This window comes from Acomys russatus, chromosome X, assembly GCF_903995435.1.
Source record: "Acomys russatus chromosome X, mAcoRus1.1, whole genome shotgun sequence".
Lineage (NCBI taxonomy): Eukaryota > Metazoa > Chordata > Mammalia > Rodentia > Muridae > Acomys > Acomys russatus.
In genome coordinates this window covers 108,343,050-108,368,223 of record NC_067169.1, presented here as the reverse complement: position 1 = coordinate 108,368,223, position 25,174 = coordinate 108,343,050, and the positions used below count along the sequence as shown (strand labels likewise).

The window sequence follows — 25,174 nt, the reverse complement described above, 5'->3', positions numbered from 1 at the left end:
AATGGAGAGAAACTCAAAGCAATACCATTAAAATCAGGAACAAGGCAAGGCTGCCCACTCTCCATATCTCTTCAATATAGTACTTGAAGTTCTAGCTAGAACAGTAAGACAACTAAAGGAGATCAAAGGGATACAAATTGAAAAAGAAGTCAAACTATTGCTATTCGCAGATGATAAGATAGTATACATAAGCAACCCCCAAAATTCCAGCAGAGAATTCCTACAGCTGATAAACACCTTTAGCAAAGTGGCTGAATACAAGATTAATTCAAAAATCAGTAGCCCTCATGTATACAAATGACAAATGGACTGAGGAAGAAATTAGAGAAATAACATCCTTCACAATCGCCACAAATAATGTAAATTAGCTTGGCATTATTGTAACCGAGCAAGTCAAAGATCTATATGACAAGAACTTAAAGTCTCTGAAGAAAGAAACTGAAGATGTCAGAAGATGGAACTATCTCTCATGCTCATGGATTAGTAGGATTAACATAGTAAAAATGTCCTTCTTAACAAAAGCAATCTACAGATTCAATGCAATCCCCATCAAAATACCCACACAATTTTTACAACCTTGAAAGAAAATTCTAAACCTCACATGGAAAAAAACCAGGCTAGCTAAAACAACCCTATTAAATAATAGAAATTCTGAAAATGTGCTGTACTACAGAGCAATAGTAATAAAAGCTGCATGGTACTGGCATAGAAATAGATTGTTGATCAATGGAATGAAACCAAAGACCCAGAAAGCAACCCACACACCTATGGACACTTGATGTTTTTTGTTTTGTTTTGTTTTTTGTTTTCTGTTTGTTTGTTTGAACACTCGGTTTTCTTTTACAAAGGAGCCAAAACCATACAATGAGGGAAAAAAACAGCATCTTCAACTAATGGTGCTGGTCTAACTGGAGATCTACATGTAGGAAAAATGCAAATCAATTCATATTTACCATCCTGCTCAAAACTCAAAGTCCAAGTGGATCAAAGACCTCAACATAAAACCAGATATAGTAAATCTATTAGAGGAGAAAATGGGAAATAGCCTGGAACTCACTGGCACAGGAGACAGCTTCCTGAACAGAACACCAACAGCTCAGGCTCTAAGATCAACAATTTATACATGGGACCTCATGAAACTGAAAAGCTTCTGTAAGGCCAAGGACATTGTCAATAGAAGGGAAGGGCAGTCCATAGATTGGGAAAGATCTTCAGCAATACTACATTTTACAAAGGGCTAATACCCAAAATATATTTTTAAAAACCTCAAAATATTAAATACCAACAAATAAAGAAATCCAGTTAAATGGGGCACAGAGCTAAACAGAGAAATCTCAAGAGAGGAATCTCAAATGACTGAGAAACACTTAAAGAAATGCTCAATGGGTATCAAGTCTCTTCTTGCCTTCATCTGAGTGCCACCAGGCCTCCCCATGCAGGGGACGTGGTCACATATGGGGCACCAGAGTTCATGTCAGAGTCAGTTCCCACTCTCCACTCAACTGTGGAGAATGTCCTGTCCATTGGCTAGATCTGAGTAGGGAATCAAAGTTTACTGCATATATTGTCCTTGGCTGGTGCCATAGTTTGAGCAGGACCCCCAGGGCCCAGATCCACCCTGTGAGCATATACAGGGGGAGGAGGTCCCCCTCAGTCATAGTCATAGGGGAGTAGAATAGGGAAAAATCAGGAGAGAGGGAGAAATGGGAGGATACAAGGGATGGGATAACAATTGAGATGTAATATGAATAAATTATATATATAATATATTATATATATAAAGAAAGAAATGCTCAATGGGCCAGGCAGTGGTAGTGCACAACTTTAATCCCAGCACTTGGGAGGCAGAGGCAGGCAGATCTCTGTGAGTTCAAGGCCAGCCTGGACTACAGAGAGAGTTCCAGGACAGCTGGAGCTGTTATACAGAGAAACCCTGTCTTGAAATCCCCCTCCAAAAGAAATGCTCAATGTCCTTAGTCATTAGGGAAATGCAAATCAAAACGACTCTGATATTCCAATCTTACACCCATCAGAATGGCTAAGATCAAAAACTCAAGTGATAACACATGCTGGTGAGTATGTGGAGAGAAAAGAACACTCCTCCATTGCTGGTGGGAGTGCAAACTTGTACAACCACTTTGGAAATCAACCTGGCACTTTCTCAGAAAATTGGGAATAGCTCTAGATCAAGACCCAGCTATACCGCTCCAGAGTGTATAACTAAAAGATGCTCCACCATACAACAAGGACCTTTGCTCAACTATGTTCATAGCAGCTTTATTCATAATAGTCAGAATCTGGAAACAGCCTAGATGTCCCTCAGTAGAAGAATGGATAAAGAACCTGTGGTACATTTACACTATGGAATACCACTCAGCTATTAAAAACAAGGACATTTTGAAATCTACAAGAAAATGGATGGAACTAGGGAAAAAATCATCCTGAATGAGATAACCCAGACCCAGAAGGACACACATGGTGTGTACTCACTTATATGTGGATTTTAGCCATATAGTACAAGATTAACATGCTACAATGCACAGACCCAAAGAAGATAAGTAACAAGGAGAATGCAAGGGGTGATACTTAAATCTCACTCAGAAGGAGAAATAGAATAGACAGAGGTAGTGATTGAAGAGAGGGAAGCAAGGTAAGAGAGGGAACACAGAGAGAAATGAGGGTGGAGATCAGACCTGAGGAGAGCAGGGATGGGAGGACAGAAGGCCTTAGAGAAAAAGAGAAACTGCTGTGGCAGCATCCCTGTGACAAGCTGGAGACCTAAGTCAGGGTAAGCTCCTGGGAGGATATGAGGAGGACTCTAGCAGAGACTCCTAGGAACAGGGGCCATAGAGACTAAAGAAGACTCCCCCTAACTAGGCAAGACTCACAGAGTTAGAGGAACACCAGCCTACCCACGGAAACTTTAACCCCGAAATTTCTATGCCTACAAGATGTACAGGGGTGAAGATAGAGCAGATAGAACAAAGATTGAGAGAGTGCCCAACCAATACCTGGCCCAACTGAAGACTCACCCTATGGGAGAGAGCCAACCCCTGACACTATTAAGGATACTCTGCTATGCTTGCAGACAGGAGCCTAGCAGAGTTGTCCTCTGAGAGGCTACGCCCAGCAGTATTTTAAAACAGATGCTGACAAATATTGGGTGATGCATTGGGAGTCTTATGGAAAAGTGAGGGGAAGGATAGAAGGACCTGGAGATGACAGGAGCTCCACAAGAAGACCAACAAAGCCAACTTACAGGGCCCAGAGGGGCTTGCCAAGACTGAAGCACCAGCCAAGGACCATGCATGGACTGGACCTAGGCACTCTACACAGATGTAGCTGATGGGCAGCTCAGGCTTCATGTGGGCCCTCTAGTAAGGGGAGTAGGGGCTATCTCTGACGTGGACATTTTCTCAGCTTTTTTATCACTTTGCCCTGGCAGGACTGCCTTGCCAGGCCATGGGGGAAGAGGACATGCTCAGTCCTGATGCAACTTGATAAGCTGGGATGGATGGGAAAGGGGGCTCCCCTTAACTGAGGAATAGAGGAGGCGGAGGGGAGAGGGAGGGAGGGTGGGACTGGGAGGAGAGGAGGGAGAGGGCTACAACCAGGATGTAAAGTGAATAAATAAATAAAGAAAAAGAACAGGTAGGTGCTGGGAAGTTTGTGGCACAGGACTTTAATCCCAGGACTCCGAAGGCAGAGGCAGGCAGTTCTCTGTGAGTTCTAGACCAGCCTGGGCTATTGTGCAAGCTCCAGGACAGCCATTCAGTTTGCTTCAACTCGTTCCATGCTTTTCATTTCTATTCATGTTGGGGTTTCTTTTGAAAGAGTTGGCTTTGTTTATGTTTGTTGTTTTGTTTTGTTTTGTTTTTGAGACAGGGTCTCCACATACAGCCTAGAGTGGCCTTGAACTTATATTCCTCTTACCTCAGCTTCTTGTATGCAGAAATTATAGGCATACACTGGCATGATTATTGTATGCCATTTATTTTGTTTCAGCACATTTTTCTTTCTTTTGGAATTACTGGGTCATATTATAATTTAATGTTTAATTGCATTTAATATAAACAGCCAAATTTATATAAACAGTGATTATATTTAATATAAACAAGGAAACTGTTTTCTAAAATAACCATTTTTCAAATGTATCATTTTACATTAATACTAGCAATACTAGCAATTCTTCACATCCTCACTAGCATTTGCATTATAATTATTATTAATTTCAGGTGTGTGGAATAATATCTCATTGTGGATTTGATTTGCATTTTCCTAATTATTAATAACATGGGGCATTTATTCATATTCTTCTCAGCTACTTCCGTATCTTTTTTGGAGAAATATCTATTAAGCCCTTTGTCCATATTCATTGGGTAGTTGAAATTAAATCAAGCATTCTTATATTTTTGGTTGTGATCCTGCCCTTTAACAGCTGAGCCATCTCTCCAGCCCAAACTAAGCATTCTTTATATCTTATGGATACTAGACCTTTACCAGACGTGATTTGCAAATATAGTCTTTCATTCTGGTGGTTGTCTCATTTATGCCTTTGGATACATAAAAGTTTTAAGTGCTGATTAAATCCAACTTATCAATTTTATCTTTGTTATTGTTGCTTGTGATTTTGGTGTCATTTCTAAGCATTCATTATCAAATCTCAAGCCCTGAAGATTTGATCCTGTGTTTGTCTCTAAAACTGTTACATAGTTCTGGCAATTAAGTCTTGTGTTCATTTTTGTCTCAAAATGTGTATATACTATGAGGTGTTAGGTTCCCATTTTGTTGGGCATTTACTTCATACATGCTTACGTCCTATTTTAGGAAATAGAGTTACAGATGGACAGGTAGGCAAGTGGACAGCTGTCCATTATCACCAATGTTGGGATGTGCATACAGAGAATCCAGAAGACATGGCCATACTGAGCTTGTGCCCCACTCTGCATGTTAAAGAATTTTGGCAAAAGATCAACAATGAATTACTTCTCTCTACCAAAATCTCATAGGGAAAATATATTCACTTAAAATATATTCACTTAAAAATACATGAGTATTTAGAACTCTAAAAAATAAATGATCCAAAGACAACACTAATAATCATCAGATGTAGTCTGTGCTAACGTTTGTCCCCTTTCTTTGCAAACCTTTAACATGTTCAAGTGGTGTAAAGATTGGTGACTGATGTTCCAGATGAGCCAGCTGACATCATTTTAGAAGAGAGAAGAAACAGGGTTCTCCTACAATCAGACATTGTGAGCATGGTCTGCTCACTGGAATTCAGTCATGACAGCACCTGCTTTCCTCTTTTTGACTGAGGATTTCTAAGCTAATAAGTCCAAAATAGCATCAGTGCCTATGTTATTAATTTGCCTAGGCCACCATAACAATGAACCACACACTCGAGAGCTTAGACGATGTAAATCTGTCTCCCAGTTTTGTTGTCGAACAGCCAAGGTCAAAGTGTTGGCAAATGTGGGCCCATCTAGAGAGTGTCTAGGAGAAATCTATTTCATGGTCCTCTCTCGGTTTCTGGTAGTGTGCTGCTAGTACTTAGTGTTTGTGGACCTGTAGACAAATCACCTCAGTATGTGTATCTAGTTTTACATAGGTTTTTCTCTGTGTGCATTTCCAGATACAAATCTCTTCATTAGGGTCTCACTGCTCCAGTATAATGACATCTTAATAAATAACTTTCACAATAACCTTATTTCTAAACAATATCACGTTCTGATGTATTGAGGGTTAGGACTTCAACATAAATTTGGGGAAGGCATAAGTCAACTAACAATACTAGGAAGGGCTCAAAGCCCAGTAAAATCTTGGATTCAAAGTCCATATCTCAAGCACTAAGTGTATGTCCTCACTCATAAATCCTCTCTGAAAATGACCTTAGTAAGCAGTGCTGGTGATTGAGCAACAACCACAAGTGAGCTTGGAGCGTATTAACATAGCAAATTTGGAAATGTGACCCATCAGAGAGAGGACAGAAGGCAAGAACAGTTCTGGGAGAAAGGGTCCATCCAAGGCAATGGCCGTGTTTGTGTTTTGGAGAGGTACTGGAGAAACAGCTTTTGAGGAGACTGTTGTCTTAGTATAAGCAAAGCCTTGGTTTCCACTCCTAGCAATGCCAAACAACAACAATAAAAAATGGTTTCTAGTGTTATAGTTTAGAGACACTGGCCACTCAGATTATTTTAATTGGACTTTGAATTATTTAAAATAATGGGACTTTGAGTCTAAGATTTTACTGGGCTTTGAGCCCTTCACAGTATTTGTCAGTTAAGTCATGCCTTCCCAAAATTTATATGTTGAAATGAGCATTCTGCAAAGGGCACTCCACACATGGCAAATGGCACTCATCAAGAGAGGGGAAGAGCTCTTGCTATCATGACTCCTTGCTAATCCATATCCCAAGGAACTGAAAGCATTGCAGAGCAGTTCTTTGGTTTAAGAAGCTGTAACATACACATGCCTGCTAATACGTGGAGACATATTGTGTGCCTCATCATGGCCATAGTGTGGATAGGCACAGAGAACCAGAGCTGCTATCTGCCACCCACTAACAACATTTCCCACTGGTCATCCAACAAAATAAGTCACCTTGCTTATAAATCCAGAAGCCCTTTGGAAAATTAATTTGCTATGTGTCAGCATTAGAGCCCAGTAATATAGTGAATATGACACAAAAGGTCTCTGGCCTTGTTAGATTGCATTGCAAGGATAGAGGCAGTCAATAAGCAAGTAAATAAAATAATTACAAATTGTGAGAAGTGCGCTGAGGGAAATTAACAGGCTGATAGGCTAGATAATGGGAAAATCAGAAACAAGGGGAAAAGGAGTGTCTATGGTTGACAAGCTAGTTAAAAGCTTCTCTGATGAAGAGCTGGTTTAGTCCTCAGAGGGCAAAGGTTACAGAGACATGGGCTAAGCAGGAGCTCAGACATGGGTAAAAGCATGCAGAAAAGTCTTTTAGTGGACTGCACTTGTCATTTTCAAGGAACACCAGGAAGCCACCATATTTAGAGTAAGACAATGGGGAAACATAGTGGGAAATGAGACCCAAGAGGCAGCAGGGTGCCAGATCATGTCATGTACTTTTGAGTTTGGATTGGAGTCTGTGATAGGGGCTTCATGGAGTAAGAAGAATTAGTTGGTTTGAACTGATATATTGGAAGATCGTTCTGGTGGCTAAAATGAAAAGTGATTCTACTAGGAACAGGTGTTTCACTTAGGAGGCTACCGAAGGGATTTGAAAGTAGCCAGATCATGCCACGGAAAGAGGGAACACACACACACATGTATATATGAGAGAGAGCCAGAGTCAGAGCCAGAGAGAGGGAAGGAGGAGGGAGGAAGGGAGCGAGACGGGGGGGGGGGCAGAGAGGAGAGATATTTGGGAATATACAAGTGACATAAACTAGAGTCAGTAGATTATGTAAAAGCTTTTATTTGCCTGGATCAATTGTTGTCTGGGAGGCTTACTGCCTCTGTCTGCTAAGCTAGGCCTAGTCCTAGAAGCTTCTAGCCTCCGTACAACCTAACCTGGGCCTAGAATGTTTTCAGCCTCTGAGACTTACTGCTTAATGAGCTCACCCTTTTTTGTTCTTTCTGAGCTCTGGGCTGGCTGGTTCAACTCAGCTGTTCTGGCTCAAACTTCTCCTAGCTGACTTATTCAATCTGGCTTCTCTCTCAGCCCAGAACTGTCTCTGCTTGGCTTCAAACTAACTCAGCAATCTGCTCTAATCTTCTGGATTCTTCTCATTTTCTGGCTTGTTCCATCTTCACCTGAGTTCTCTCTCTGTAACCCATCTCTCTATTACTGTCCTGGTAAAACTTCCTCCTCTCTCTGTAAAACTGCCTCTTTAGTAGCTTCCTTTTTCCTCTCTCTTCTCACAAGAGTTGGGCATATCCTATTCTATCAAATCTTCTCTGATTTGTCACCTTTTCTGACACTCAATTAGACATCACTTTCCAACATGGGTACTTCCTTCTACAAACCAAACTTACCTACATTGTTTGGGATGAAAGGCATGTACCACCACACCTGGATCTAAGCTTTTCTTTACCTGATACTTGCTCTATACCAGGCTGACCTTGAACTCAGATCTGTTTGCCTCTGTCTCCTGGATTAAAGGTGTGTTTATATTCCAGCCAGATCAAACAGACCTAGAAGATCCTTAGATACGATCTTTTGCCATCCAGATCACACAGACCTAGAAGGTCTTTGGATGTGATCTCCCGCTGAAACCTCCATGTTCTAAATTAACATTCTTCTTCAGGATTAGATATGGATGGATAAAGGAAAAATAGAATGCAGCATGGGTAAATAGTGTATAGAGAACTAAAAAAAAAAATGGAATCACCTAACAGGAAAATTACTAGAACTCCTCCCTCCCCACCAAGGTTTCTATGTTGTGATGATAATAGTTCTCATAAGCCCAGGCCTGACAGACTAACTCAGAAGTACATGTATAATAAAATTCTAGGCTAGGTATCTGTGTCTATATGGAAGGCAAACAGGGGGAAAGAAAACATTTGAGACCTACTCTTCAAGCTATGCAATTTCCCCATTAATATTTTCACTGCTAATGAATAAAAATTCTATTATCTATTAGCCTGCAGCAAGATAAATGTTTTTGAACCAACTTAAATGGAATGCTCAGCTCCTCAAAAATATTATAGCACATTAGCCTTTCCTATGTGTAATATGCTGGCTCCAAAAGCATTATGCCTATGCCAACTCAAGGAAACATATATTTGAAATTTTCAAAATAAAAAAGACACAGCAAAGTCTGAAAGCTATAGTTTTATAGCCTGGGAGCCCTGAATATTGTCAGATGAAATGTCCAGGCATATAGCTCATCGATGAAGCTCTTACTGAGTATGCAGACGGACCCGGGGTTCAATTCCCAGAATCACAAAACAAGCAAGCCAGCAAAAAACTTCTGCTTTGGTATAGTGGTATGTCATGATAGTTCCAGCACTCGGAAGGAAGGCTGGAGCAGGAAGAGCATGATTCCTATGTCAGCCTGGGCTACACAGTGATTTGTAGCCCATTCTGCACTATAATGCAAGACTCATTCCAAATAAGTCGATAAAATCATCTATTATAACACATGAAAGATGATCTACATCATAGAAAAACACAAAACCACAGAAATATATCACTTCATCCTACAAAAGTGTCTATAATCAAAAACTAGACAGCAACAAGTATTGGCAAGTATCTAGAGAAATCAAATCCTTCACAAACTACCAGAGATGTAAAATGAAACAATTCCTTTGAAAATTAGCCTACAAATGATCGGGGCACGGCGGCACACACCTGTAATTTCGGCACTCAGGGTGGCAGAGGCAGCTAGATCTCTGATTCAGTTCAAGGCCAGCCTGACCTACAAAGCGAGTCCAGGACAGCCAAGGCTACACAGAGAAATCTTATCTCGAAAAGCCATAAAGGAAAAAGAAAAAAAAAATAGCCTACGAGCTTCTCAAAATGTTACTCATAAAGTTGCCATATGAGTCAGCAGTTTCACTCCTGGACATATTCTCAAAAGAAATGAAAGTGTATGTCCATTAAAAAAAAAAAAACCTGTATACAAATGCTCACAGAACTATTATTCATACTAGCCAAAAGGCAAAAACAAACTTAAATGTGTATCAGTTGATGAATGGAAAACTCCAAGGCATATCCATAAAAGTAAATATTGTTCAACAATAAAAGGAACAGATAAAAGATATATGGCACAGGAACCCTGAAAAAGAGTATGTTGTGTGAAGAAATCCAATCACAAAAGGTCATATACTGTTTAATTCTTACATGAAATTCTCTTAAGAGATAAACTCATCTGGTTGGAAAGATGGTTCAGTGGTTCAGAACACTGACAGCTATTCCAAAGGACCTAGGTTCAAACCCCAGCACCCACATAGCAGCTCATAACTGTCTGTAATTCCAGTTCCAGGGGATCTGACACCCTCATGCAGACATACATGGAAGTAGAATAGCAATGTAAGAAAATTGAGAGGGGGGAGGGAGGGAGGGAGGGGGGAGAGAGGGAGGGAGGGGAGGGAGGGAAATTTTCATAGAAAGAGAAAGCAAACTAGTGCTTTGCCAAGGTCTAACTTGGAGGAAAGGAGATGAATACAGAGTTTGAGTTATCTTTTGAGGATCATTCAAACTCTTTGGAATTAGATAATACTGATAAGTACACAGCTTTGTAAATACACTAAAAATCATTGAATTATACCTTTAAACATTTCTTTTTTTTTTCCAAGACAGGGTTTCTCTGTATAGCCTTGGCTGTCCTGGACTCACTTTGTAGACCAGCCTGCCCTCAGACTCACAGGGATCCACCTGCCTCTGCCTTCTGAATGCTGGGGTTAAAGATGTGCACCACCACCGCCTGGCTGGAAATTACATTTCTGTAAGACTGTGTTTTAAAGTCATTTGTCAAAGGGCCAATCCCCACAGCTTTCCAGAATAACAGAGTCCCTTTTTGTGATGGCAGAAGTGTTCTTTATTGGCATTTCTCTATGTAGTAGCAACTAGTCACTTATCGGAGCTGAGTACTTGACATGTGGCTTGTGTTATTTTTATTTTAATTGATTGAGTAAAAGCACCGTGTGTTGTAAGTACTCACCACGTTGTATAGGTTAGTGGTGGAGTTTACAATGAAGTTTGCAAACTTCATCATCCACTTCACCCTTTCTCGGCAAATGAGCTATTTAAAAAAAAATGGAGTAACCTTTCCATAACTACAAAAGTATCTTTCAGGTGAAGTTTCCTTTTCTGACTCTTACACATCGTGACATTCTCTGACTCGGTATGCCTTGGCCAAATTTTTTTGACATGGTTCTAGGACCTTCCTGTGTCAGTCAAGTCCTGGTCAAATTGTCTAAATATATGTGAGAATTTATTAAGAAAGTTAACTCCAGCCCAAATTAACTATCCAGTATTAAGAGTAATAGATTCAAAGATAGCAAATATTGAGCTTGTCTTCAATGCCCTATGACTATATCAAAAAACCTCAGCCACTCTTCCATTCCAGAATGTTCTAAAAAGGAGCCTGGAGAGCTCAGTTGTCAAGGCATAAAACTAAAAGTCTGAAGATCCAAGTTTCAAATCCCCTCTTTTGGGGGCTGGAGAGATGGCTCGGTGATTAAGAACATTGTCTGTTCTTCCAAGAAATCCTAAATTCAATTCCCAGCAACCACGTGGTGGCTCACAACATTCTATACCGGGATCTGATGCCCTCTTCTGGCACACAGATGTATATGCAGATAGAGCAGTCATATACATAAAATAAATAAATCTCTTTTTAAAAAAAGAATGTTCTAAAAAAAGTTACAAGGAGGGCATGACAATAAACCAAGCACTTGAGAAGCTGAGGTTAATGTGGGCTTCAATAACAAAACCCTGTCTATAAACAAACAAACAAATCATAATATATCTCTTTGTTTAGTTTGTTTAGTTTGGTTTTGGTATTTTAGGTAGCTTGTTGTTGTTTTGTTTTGTGGTTGGTTTGTTGGTTGGTTGGTTTTTGAGACAGGGTTTCTCTATGTAGTCCTGGACCCATTCAATAGACCAGACTCGCCTCAAATTCGCAGTGATCCACCTGCTTCTGCCTCCTGATTGTTGGGATTAAAGGCGTGTGCCACCAAGCTTGTATGACAACATACTCTATACAGAAAAACCTGTTCTGTTAAAACTTGGCCTACCATCTTCCTCTCTCTCTCTCTCTCTCTCTCTCTCTCTCTCTCTCTCTCTCTCTCTCTCTCTCTCTCTCTCTCTCTCTCTCTCTCTCTCATTTTCAGTCTTGTGAAGACTTTGGGGGAAGGTCCATCTGAAAACCAGGACAGGAGCCTTCACCACTAACAGATAAATTGACTGACATGTTGGCCTTGAATTTGTCATTCTCTGCAATGCTGAGAAATAAAATATGTTTTTTAAAACCTTCCATCTTGGCAGCCAGGCATAGTGGCGCACGCCCTTAATCCCAGCACTTGGGAGGTAGTGGCAGACAGATCTCTGTGAGTTCCAGGCCAGCCTGGTCTATAAAGAGTTCCAGGCCAGCCTGTTCTACAAAGAGTTCCAGGACAGCCAGGGCTGCACAGAGACACCCTGTCTCGAAAAACCAAAATACAAAAGAAACAAACAAATAAAACCCTCCATGGCAGCCTAAGCCAACTACATCAGCACCAGCACTGAGAAACTTAGCTCATAGATCTTTCTACCCATTCTTGCCTTATACTTCATCTCTTACTGTATCCTGTGAGTACTTGGCCCCAAGTGTGCTGCTGTTGGTCCCTTCCTGGTGCTCTTGCTCTTTCTACCTCTTGGACTTTATGAGAGCTGTTTTCTTCCTGCCGACCCTTGGTGTTCTTCTATGACCACAGTTTGCTCCACTGTCTGCCCTGCCAGCTGAAGCATTTCTGAGTCACTCTCTGCTTGCTCTGCCCTTAGTCTCTCCCCCACAATGACCCTCACAGTGAGGAGTCTGGTGACTCGTCAAGAACCTGAAGGGAACTGAACCTTAGTTATATTTTGATTTCAAAGGCAAAATTTTTCCAGGAAGAAAGTAATGCATTGCTCACCAACTGAAGAGCTGTTGTACTTAATAGTTTGATTATCTAAAAGAATTATCACCTAGATTCATGAATTTGAGATGTAAACATTCTGAAGAAACTTACAATGCTTTGAAATGAGATCCACAAGTTTAAAACCCTGTACATATATCATAATTTTGACTAAGGACATTACTCAAAAACTTAATACATGTTTTTCCATACCCTATCTCTTCTATTTTTCATGCCATGACTACATTAGACTCCTATACCACTCTGTCCCATGTCCCATCACACAAAACTCAGAAAGGTTTGTGTGACATCACCAAAAAACAGAGACCTAAAGTTGTATAACCTCAAACTGAGTAATGTCTAAAATAACCATGTATGTACCAAGTGCCTGACTTACGTAACAAGACCTGTGGTGTAGATTTGGGGGACGAAAAGGGGGGGAAAAGTTTCTTGCTTTGAGGAAGTAGGCCAGGGAAAGATAAATCAACATCTTAGCAGGTAGGTAATGCCAAGTGACAAAGTTGCCACTGTGCCCTGCAGGTCCCATTTCAACCTTTATTATAAGAAATGCAGTTTCCGATCAGGCCCTGCATGCAGCAAGGAGCTAGTTGGTGTTTGCTATTGATGGTGATGATGATGTATTTTTGCAGAAATTAGCTCTGAAATCTGAGCATTGTTCAGATTAAATCCCAGATTAGTTTCATCAAGAGTTGTCACTCCCTGGAACATATGAGCTTTCCGCTAAGGGTTCATTGGCTAAGTGAGCAATGTCACCAACTGAGTTCACTAAAGCAGATGAGATTGTTATATTTCAAGACAGCCTTCTTCTTAATTCTTCAAATTACTGGTTACTTGAGTCAATTGCCTGTCACCTAGTTAACTTCAATGTAGAAACAACGTTCTGTTTCCACTCCTCTTGTCAGAGTGTAAGGTCAAAGCCTTCTAGACATACACCTGTGTGTCACTATCAATCAGTTAATAGATTTCAGCACACCTCAGTTTCCTCATCTATAGTCCATTAGTATTTCCATAAACATATAAAGAAGAGAGAAAGATGCTATCATAATCTTCCAGGAATCTTTAAATAAAGCTTATACATGAGAGAAAACAGTCCAAAGGAAAACCCAAATGTTCTATTAGGTATGTGTTAACTAACAATTGGCATTTCAGAGATGAATCAAAGACAATAGTCCAAGACAGTTTGTGCTTGAGGCCAGTTGGCCTTCATTCACGTAAAATGCTGAATGAATTCATCTGTATACTAAATCCATATTGACCAGTAGGAGACAGGTAATAAATCTTCAGCAGGAATATTTTCCAAATAGTTGATTTCTAGAAACTTCTATGTTAGGAGAGAAAATAAAAGACATACTTTTTTCTTACCTGAGAGAATGATAAAACTTGAAACAAGAATCAATCCATAAAGCCTCTGATACAGTATGTGTTTTTTCATTGTCTATCCTGTGTTCAAAGAGTCAAAATATGCCAGATCAGATTCAAAACAAACGATTTCTAAGTGCGTATGATCACACTTCCTCCTCACATACCACCTAAGGGCTCCCCAACCCCTGAATCCTGAGTCATTCTCAGTGGCTAAAGCCTTACTGCCTGATTTTGTTATATCTCTACTGTGTGCTACTGGGTTACTCATTGAGAATATAGTGATGAGATAGAAATCGCTATCATGAACGCAATTAGCTCAATAGGAAGATTCATACAAAAAAAAACATAATTAGTGTAGAACCACTTTCATTTTTAATAGTCCTTAATTTCTAAGTGAGCTTACTTTTCATACGTGTGTGTGTGTGTGAGATAAGTTCACCCGATGTACAATTTATATGTTTTGTAGACTGTTGCTGTGATACATGTATACTTTGTGTAATAATCATGTCAGGGTTGAAGGAACATCAGGTAAGATGGCCTTATTGACAAAAGTAACTCATCAAGCAAGTCTATTCTCGAAGCAGATCTGTTTCTAGAAACCTGACCGCCATCTCATTATTTTCACTCAGCTTCTTTCTTTAATTAATTGCAACTGAAGTTTCTTATCTAGGAAATGTATTGAACCTCCTCATCCCTTTTCCCTAAGCACAGCTGTGGCTTAAATTTAAACTGTGGCTAAAACCACAAATCCTGTGGGGATTTATTACAGAAAGCTGGAACTAGGATGCTAATAGGCATTTTCTGATTCTGAATGAAATACACTCCTGAATGATTTACTACTGATTTAGGCAGGTTTTTTCTTCTATAGGGTAATTCAATATATTGTATTTCTTCCCACTCCTATGTGGGGTTTGGAGTTAATAGATTCACTTTTACATTTAATATAATAAAAGCCAATTAGGGAATCTGATGAATCTTGAGCTTGCTATGAACACTAGCCATTAATCAGGCTCTTCATATTTACTGCATTATACTGCCGTTCTCATTAGAATAATGAGAGAATTTGTATGACTTGGGTGGGTTTTCTAACCTACAAGCTTAGGAATAAGAAGGTATCCAAATCTTTTATGAATCCTGCGATAAAATGAAGCTTAAATTTATAGTGTCATAAGATGACTCACCTGAGCATCTAGTAACTATCTAGGAGACCAAATTTATTTCTGTTCCTTAATTTTCCTGGGCCTCAGTTTCCTTATCTGTAAAAACATTGACAATAATCTGCCTATTTCCCAGGGCTGCTGTAAAAATGAATCAATTAAGATGATATTTCAAAGGCAATTTTCAAGATATAATGTGCTATAGAAATGGGTATGATGGATTGCTATCTATAAAATGGAATTTTCAGCAGCAAACACGCCAATTTATATCCATTTCCATTTCTTTTTAACTGTTATATAATGGTATTGAATAAATAAGTCAATGAGCATTCACTACAGAATACTATGCAGCCACTAAAAGGAATAGGAGAAGTCTATATGTCTGATATGAAATGGTAGGCTGAGGGAGAGTGGCTTCAGAAGATTTCCCATATATCCAATAAAATTCCACATTGCTTGATTCTTTCATATTTACTCTAAAGTGAATACTTGAATTTTAAATGGAGGAAAAAATAAAAGAAAGAAAGAGACAAACAGGGAGGGAAAGCAGGAGTATTGACACTGGAAGAATGAAAATAAACATATTTCCTTTACACTACTTGTGGTTCTGTGTTGTCTGGGTTTTTGGTGGTGGTGGTAGTGGTTGATTTTTTTTTCTCTTGCATAAACCTGAATCATCTTCACAATTCTAAAATCTAACATGAAGAATGAAAAGATGAAGAAAAAGAAAAGAAGAGAAGAGAGATGGTGGAGATTGAGGATTTATATTTTATATGTCATAGAGTTACATGCAGTTTGTTTCTTTTATGAGTAATAATTACTAAGATCATAATTTTAATATAAAAGAATGAACAAAACAAAGAAGGGTAAGGAAAGAAAAATGAAAAGAATGGAAAAGGGGAGGAAAAAAACCACTTACCTGGGAATAGTATCTCTTTAGCTTCTCACACCTGTGTCCCTGTAGTGTCCAAAGGAAGAGTTTGCCTTACAAATGGTGAGATCTGGACTCCAATTTTTACTTTAGGCATGAAGTGGAATGAGCAGAAATAAGGAGATTCATTCTCTGCTTGCCAGGCTTTGGTCCCCTTCTATTCTGTATCAAAATAGCCTTTCTGCTCCTGACTTTATGAGGCATATTGACCAGGGCAGATCCTCTTTTTGTGGTCTGTAGCACGTCATGGGGCTGCTCTGTCATGCATAAAATCAGCCTGAGCAAAGTTCTCAGGTTATTACACACCTGCAATAACCCATTAATTTCAGGGCTCTTTCCCAATTTTCATTAAGGATTATCATGTGTTCCTAGTTAAGCATTGCCTCAATTAAGTTGGATATATTAAATGAGTGCTTGCTCACTTACTTAAGGTTCATTTCACTTTATTGAGAAAGTTGGGCCTGAGAAGTATTCAGAACCATGAGTGAAAAGCAAAGGCCAAGAAGAAATTAATACATTCTCATCTTCCTTGGCAGAGCATAGGTTTACTGAACCAATTCTTGAGTCATTCCTGGGAGGCAGGAATGTAGTTTTATTTCAAAAGGCAGCAATACAGCCTTTGGGCTATGATAACAATATCATTGGTCATGAACATATCACCCAATCCCACCAGAGATACAGAAATGATTCCTGCCAGTCCCTGTACTTCACAGATGGGGACTCTAAAGTCCGTAAGAGTAGATTGACTTGCCTAAGATCACAGAGCTTGTGACATCAGGGCAGGAACTAGTGCTAAGATATGATTCTTCAGACCATGGCACTTTCTTTTGCAACTCATTCTTTAGGTGGAAATTTTCAGTGTACTAGGAGAATCTCTCAACCAATCTAAAGGTCAGGAATCCCCATGAGGGAAAAGGCATGAGAGATGTATAAGGATTACTTATCACTAACTCCTGAGCACTGAAGTTGTGACAGAGAAGAGCCGAGGCTTAGTAGAAAGACAGACTTGTGATGGGGACTCAGCCATGTGATGGAAGGCCAGCTCCTTGACATCTCTGAAGCCCCAACTTCTGTCTTTTGTAGAACACAAACAGCGGGGCTCAGCATGTGTTATAAAGATCTCATGAGCTAGAATGAATAAAGGGGATCAAATCGTGCTTCCAGTGCTGCCACAGGTCCTGTCTGGAACTCCAAGGTCCTCCCTGACACTAGGCATTTGATAGGGCATCTTTCAATGAACAGTGTGGTACTTCTCTGCATTTGTTGCCCATTGTTGCCCATTGGACTCTCTCTATACTGAGCTGTGAAAGGGCACAAACTCTTTGTTATTCAGGAATTCACATATAACTGGCACATAGAGAGTCCTCAATCAATATATGAGAACATGGGTGCCAGCATCTTTCTCCTCTACTACAGTATAGTTATCCTAAAAATAAAGAAATAGATCTCTATTCTCCTGGTATCCTGAAACAGGATCTAACATAATGCCTGATATCAGAACTGCATAATGAATACTTTCTGAACTGAGTATGAATAGTCTTTCCAAGGTCCATATGTAAAGACTTAGGCCCCAGAGTGGTGCTATTAGCTCTATGGGCCTTTAAGAGGTAGGTCCTAGCATGAGATCCTCAGGTCACTGAAAATGGACCCCTGAAAGAGATTGTGGAACCTCAGTTGCTCATTCCTTCACTTTTGCTTTCCTCAAAATGTGCTTGCTCTGATATATGCCTCTACCTTGAAGTACTGCCCTATCAGAGCCTCAAAGAAATCATCCCAATCCTTGGTTTAAATCTCCAGAGCTGTAAGACAAAATAAACTTCTTTATTTCATAAGTAGCCTGTGTCAGGTATCTTATTATAGTAATAGAAAGATTACTAACACAAAGATGAAGAAAATTTAGTGAGAATATATTCATACATATATCAGTCGAAATTGTCTGGAATAAAATAAAATACTTATAAGAATAGATGCTTCCAGAGAGAAAAACTAAGGGATCTTAGGTGGAAAGAAAGCTCGATTTTCACTGCACATGCTTTTTATAATGTTTGAATTTTAATCATCTGCTTGTGTGATTTTTCAAAGAAAAACACTGTAGTTTTTTCAAAGAAAATCCAACATAGTTCAGTGAAATAACTAACTAGAAAATGAAAGTTGTGCAAAAAGATGAAGCTGAAACTCTTTTGCAAGGAAAGTAAGTGCCACCGGGGAAGGCTTCAGTGGCTATCTTCCAGTCTGTGGAAGGTTATAAGGAGAATGTTGACCATCTGTTCTCCATATCTACAGGGTAATAGGAAATGGACTGAAATTGCAGTGGGAGATGAGGTTAGACATAAATAAGTCATTATTGACGATGAGAGTTGATAAATACCAGAAAAGGCTATCACAGGATGTTATGCGCTACCCATCCCTGGAAACTCAAAGGTCTAGATAGCCGTATGGCTCTACTGATTTATTTGCCTTTTTCCAGACAAGGATGAGCTGAGTGACTTGAGACTCTGTCCCCATTTCTGACACTAAAAAAAAAGTATTTTTAATCTGTTGGAGGTCTAAGCTGTCATCATCCCCTATTCCTTTTCTAGTTATGAGCATCCTATCAAGGCATTTGGGAAATTGGTGATTTCCACACAATAGGGCTCCAACTACAAACCATCTGTTGAGTATGGGCTCAGCTGTAGAAGCAGAAAAAATAATCCATGCTGGAAGAAAAACCATGTGATCATGTATGTTTGTGATTTCCTAAGAGAGTTTTGAAAACTAGTTTTGATTATATTTGATTGGTACCCTTAAGCACTACCGTTAAACTAATTGTCGTTGTCATTCTCGTGTGTTCTGTCATTTTTTTAGTCTCTGTGTTGCCATCCCTCATTAACACATCCTATTTCTTTATATAATACTGCTGTGTGTTTTTAACTATAATATAAATTTATGTGCTTTTAATAAGCATGACATAAGTTGTACCATACCCCAAAAGAAGCAGTATAGAATAGGAGCTTGTAGATTGTCAAACCCAATTGATTGGGTTTCTTAATACCTTACTGCCTCACTGTGGAATAGAGGAGATGATGATGATGATGATGACGACGACGACGACGACGACAATGAGTGATGTAGTCAATACTCCTACCCAGGTGTGAAGTTTTTGAACCACAAAAATGGCCATCATGGCAAGATATTCTTAATGGTACAATAGTGGCATTCATATCTTGATGATAACCAACAGCTCTCTAAATTAAACTTAAGGCCTACTCAATAAGGGGTTAAGTCTTGCCTGGTAGTAGAAATCTAGTCAAGTGCGTAGGGCTAGTAAGTTGATAGATCTTAGAGAAAGATCTACTACTGTTACTTTACCAGATCAACATAATTCCTAACATCATTCTAAAATTTATCCTTATACTGCTCCCAGAAACCGGCCTGGCAGCAGTGTAGCCACAGAACTGAGGAGGCAGAGCCAAGATGGAGTTGGTACTGCACTCTGACTCCTAGACCAGGTTTAAGTTTTTGAGATTGAAGTGGTCTGCACAGTAGGAACGCATCCATGTCTTTTCTTGCCAATGAGATGAGCTCAGAGTCCATAGCGTCCTTCTCTAAGCCAGAGGTCGTGAGTAGCTTTCTGCCAGAGGGTGGTTGTTATGAGCTGCTTGACATCATAATCAGTGGGTTTGAGGACTTGATGGCAGTGAATTTAGCCAGGTATAAACCAATGGGACAGTATGTGACAGTAGAAAGAATCAACCTAGAAGCTTGTTCCAAAGAGATGGTGCCATTCCTACAAGGGAAGCTTCAGCCATCCCGATATAGTGCCTTACCAAGACACCTTCACCTCAGACAATGAGCTGTGGGTCATCACATCATTCATGATGTATGGCTCTGCAAAAGATCTCATTGGCACATACTTCATGGATGTTATGAACGACCTGGAGATTGCGTACATCCTGCAGGGAGTGCTAAAGGCCCTGGACTACATCCACCACATGGGCTATGCGCACAGGAGTGTCAAGGCCGGCCACATTCTGATCTCCACAGACGGAAAGTGTACCTGTCTGGCTTATGCAGCAACCTTAGCATGATCAGCCATAGGCAGCGGCAGCAGGCAGGTAGGTAGGGGAAAATAGAAGGGAGAAATGTTGTAATTTAATTATAATCTCAAAAATTAACAAAATAATAATAGTAAATAGAAGAACACATGACTTTCCTAGTGCCTTCCAAATCTTACCAGAGCCTTCTTCCTCCTATTATGTGACTGGAAGATAAGGTTAGCCACATAAGTTATATCCTTTAAGCCAGTTGGGAAATGGTATGATGCCTTAAGTTTTTTGGAAAAGATCTTTTTTTCTTTCTAAAATGTTTCCTTCAAGGTCTTGGAGACATGTCTCATTAGGAAGCCTTATTAGCAACAATCTAAGCTATAATAGTGCTGGAAGGTACTATGTAGGCTGCTTGGCAAGAAAAGACATCAATGGTCTTATCCAACATAGTCCCTGTGTGCTACAATACTGACCTAACGGGCAAGATATTCCCAGTGATGCAAAGAGTGTTTATGGGGATAACTTCATTAGAGTTGAGGTCCACTCCACAAGAAAGAACTCATGCCTGGTTCTATAAACATGGTCAATCCCCATGGCTGGGGTAGGCATAGGCCATAGATGAGATCCCATTGATGTTGTTTTTCTGAATGTCCATGTTATCAAACTACCTTCTATTCAGTCATGTTTATATCCATAGATCTGTGCTGTTCTCACTTTGGTTATAGAAGCTTCTTATCCCCATGGCTAGTAGTTAATATAGAGACATAGTACTGTCCAATGTGCTGAGAGTAAGCAATTCTGCAGAGTCAGTCAGCCATATACAGGCCATCTATATGAACACCTCTCTATCGAGACTCGGTGAACATTTAGAAAGAGGGTAAGGAAAGAATGGAAGAGCTGGAAGATGAGAACTGTGAAATGCTGTCTAATGGAAACGTCATTGTACACATGAGCCCATGGGGATTGTCTTTACCTGCAAAGATCTGAACAAGATCAAACCAGTTAGTATTGCCACATAATGGGGGAGGGGCTCTCAGTGTTCGACTTCCAACTGAGGAGATATTTGCAGTTAATGACTGTTGGAGGAGGGAGAGTCACTATTTTTTAGGAGATGGCTTTCTGGAATATTGTCTGTGCAGTTCTAGATGAATATATGCCCACATTCATATAGGCAGCACGAATTCAATTATTTAATTCATTAATTAATCCAAAATAAATAATTAATCCAAAATAAAACTTAAACATTATAAAAGGATGGCATGAAGATGGGAGGGAGATATGAGCGATGGCTATGATCAAGATAGCCAGGTATGAAAGTTTCAAAGAATAAATAACAGCATTTAAAAATATTATTAAATATTTGGAGATTTATTACTGTATTTTGGGCTTCATTAAATGAGTTGGAAAGCATTCATGTAAACGAGAATTTACTCAAGATTCTATCATTTGGCATCCTGAGTGGGAACAAAGCACTAATTGGTACACAAGTAGCAGTAGCAGATACTCATAGTAAGCAGGAGGGGACAATGGCTGGCATTTTGTAGTCTGCGCAATGGCTGCTTTCCTGTATCATACTATTGGAATGCTTTACTTGACACAGTTCTGTGAGATGGTTCATACTTCCACAGGCAAATTACATGTGGCAGTTAGGCCTGTGGAGCTGGCATCCATCAGTACAGAGGCCCAGATGTGGGCATCAGACCAGTTCAAGATGTGAAGCGTGATTGCTCTGTGTGTCTTCCCAGAAAGGGGGAAATCAGGTGGCAGCCCGTCGTTTCTTGCTCTCTCCATCTTCCGTATGGCTGGTCAGGAGACGGCCTTGGGTCTAAGGTCTGTGTGTATACTGTGATGACTCTCTCCTGTTTGTTGCAGGAATAGTTGTGTCATTTTTTTTTTTTTTTTGGTATAAAAAGTGGTTGCATGATAAGAACTCAATATAAAAGGACCCTGCAAAGATTATATAAACCAGTTATAAGACAAATGACTATCAGAAAAGTATATCAAAAACAGGTCTCAAAGTCAAAAGACTGGATTATGAGATCTTTGAAAAAAATGAAAATATGACTCCAGATCCAATGGAGACTTTTAGGCAAGTAAGAGGCTTTTACTTTTAGCCTAATCACAAGTTACTATGCTTTCCACAGATATAACAAGTATTTTTTCTTACACAGTCCCCCTTTAGCTGGCTGGGGGAAATGAAGGACCATGTGATTGTCTTGACCACATTACCTAAGGAGTTTATGCTAAGTTTTGGATTTCAAAAGTAGACCCGTGATCATTTACTGCTTCTGGTAGCATTACAAACAAGTGTTAGACTGCCTTACTAGTTGTATTTACCCACTATGGGGATTATAGCAAAGCATAAGAGTAAAATAGATCCCCTTGAAGTTCTCCTTAATAACTTCTGTTTGCCTCATTCTGGAGGCTTCTAAGTGTTCTTCTTACAGAGATATGAACCACCAAGGGAATGGTAAATGTAAAGGCCTAAATGAATTCCAAGCATATTGGTGAGATGGCTTGGCAGATAAAGGTGTTTGCCACAGAGGCTGGGGACCTGAGTTCAATCCCTAGGATCCAAATGGTGAAAAGAGAGAATGACTCCAGCAGGTTGTTCTCTAATGTCTGCACACACACTGTGACACATGTGTACCTACAGACAGACAGACAGACACATACACACAAAAAAAACCCACATAAATGTAATGGGTTTTAATTACAACTATCCAAGATATGGTAGTATGTGGCAGGAGACAAATAAAGCCATATCTTTGAAGCAGTACCATAGTATAGATTGCATTAGGGATGCAGCTCTCGTTTACTACATTAAGAATGAGCCAATTCACAGGAGACAACTTCCTGAACAGAACTCCAACAGCCCAGACCTTAAGGTCAACAATTAAGAAATGGGACCTCATGAGGCTGAGAAGCTTCTGTAAGGCAGGAGACACTGTCAACAGAACCAAGCGACAGCCTACAGACTGGGAAAAGATCTTCACCAACCCGACATCTGACAAAGGTCTAATATCCAAAATATATAAAGAGCTCAAGAAATTAAACACCACCAAACCAAGTAATCCAATTGAGAAATGGGGCTCAGAATTAAACAAAGGAATATCGAATGGCTGAGAAACACTTAAAGAAATGTTCAACGTCTTTAGTCATCAGGGAAATGGAAATCAAAACAACTTTGAGATTCCATCTTACACCCATCAGAATGGCCAAGATCAAAAATTCAAGCAACACCACATGCTGGCAAGGATGTGGAGAAAGGTGAACACTCCTTCATTGCTGATGGGAATGCAGACTAGTGCAGCCACTTTGGAAATCTGTCTGGTGCTATCTCAGAAAACTTGGAATAGGGCTTCCTCAAGACCCAGATATTCCACTCCTTGGAATACACCCAGAAGATCCTCCAGCATACAACAGAGACATATGCTCAACCATGTTTATAGCAGCCTTATTCATAATAGCCAGAACACGGAAACAGCCTAAATGTCCCTCAGTAGAAGAATGGATAAAGAAACTGTGGTACATTTACACTATGGAATACTACTCAGCTATTAAAAACAGGGAATTCCCAAAATTTGTGGACAAATGGATTGAACTAGAAATGATCATAATGAGCGAGCTAACCCAGAAGCAGAGAGACTCAAATAGCATATACTCACTTATAACGGGACACTAGGCCAAGGGGCATGTCTCATGAAAGTCTTCACTTACCAGGAAATTGGGGTAGAGGTGAGGGCATCCTATGGTGAGAGAAATATGGGAGAATGGGGAAATAGAAGGATCCAGAGGGTCTTAGAAACCTACAAGAAGAACACTATGATGGGCGGATCTGGGCCCAGGGGTTCTGCTCGATGTATGGCACCAACCAAGGACAATACGTGCAGTCATCATCAAACTCCTACCCAGATCTAGCCAAGGGATAGGACTCTGGTGCCCCATATTTGGCCATGTCCCCTTGATGGGGAGGCCCAATGGCACTTGGAGGAAAGATAGCAGACTACCAAGAACAAACTTGATATCCTAGCATTATATTCAGGGGGAGGAGGTCCCCTTCAGTCACAGTCATAGAGAAGGGGAATGGGGTGAAAGCGGGAGGGAGGGAGGAATGGGAGGATGCACGGGATGGGATAGCAATTGAGATGTAATATGAATGATTTTATTTTTCAATAAAAAAAAAACAGGAAAAAAAGAATGAGCCAATTAGTGTCTTCATGATGGACAAATCCCTTCTGTCGATTCAAACAGTTCCTGTAAAGGTTAAAGAGAAAACTGATCTCTGTAATCAAGCTAGCCTTCAAATGAGTGTCCACTCCTAATTGACTGGATATTTGTGGTACAATTATGAATAATTCAAGTCCAAGCATCTTGTTGATGTGAGGTCAAGATCGAAGTTTTACCAGATAAAAGGTTGGTTAGGCTGAATGCTGTGAGGGAAACAAGTACCAGAAGAGACTTGTAAAAGGGAATCTACCTCCTGAAGTGTTTAAGGGAACAGCTATTACATTTTTGTCAGCAGTGTTAGGCGGGGGTGACATATGCAACACTCAGTAAGCCGCAGAGCTGTGGTTACGGAAAAAACACATAAGAGTTTTGGTTTTTTCTTAAGTGGTACATAGCAAGGCAAGAATAATAAGATGAAGACAAAGAGTGTCACATTAGTATTCCAGAAAGCATCTAACTGGAATAATAGGTGAGGTTGGTAGAAGTGTAAAGACAGAAAAGGGTGTCACAGAATCCAAAAATTAATCTTCTCCTGCCAACTTGAGTGGGAACTGTCCATATCTGAAGTTTGTGGAGGATTCCTCAGACTCCAAAACTTAAGGTCACCAGATGTGCATAATTAAAAGGAATTCATGTATTTCTTTTGAGTTGGAAACCATGAATCTATGCATCAGCACTTTGGCCTCGCAAAACTGTATCAGCTGACACCAGCATCTGATGATCTCCTTTGCAACTAGGTTTGATGGTGAGGCTTTCCTTTGGTGTCTTATCCACTAGACTAAACCTGCAAGTTAAGATCATCCAGAAGCTGTTGGAGACAGACAATTTTGAAGTGAAGTGTGTGTCTACTGATGACTAAAGTTGGAGGTGCT

The 25,174-nt window shown here is 40.0% G+C and overlaps 1 protein-coding gene and 1 pseudogene across 1 annotated transcript in view; one reads left to right on the top strand and one right to left on the bottom strand.

Annotated features, from left to right (window-relative positions):
• Positions 1-19,207, bottom strand: part of Adgrg4 (adhesion G protein-coupled receptor G4) — a 116,072-nt gene extending 96,865 nt beyond the window's left edge. Inside the window, 2 exon segments of the mRNA XM_051141916.1 lie at positions 15,050-15,093; positions 19,092-19,207. Coding sequence (XP_050997873.1) covers positions 15,050-15,093; positions 19,092-19,207 — 160 coding nt within the window.
• A 375-nt stretch (positions 19,208-19,582) lies between these two features.
• Positions 19,583-21,789, top strand: LOC127185462 (STE20-related kinase adapter protein alpha-like; annotated as a pseudogene).
• Positions 21,790-25,174: the final 3,385 nt, after the last annotated feature.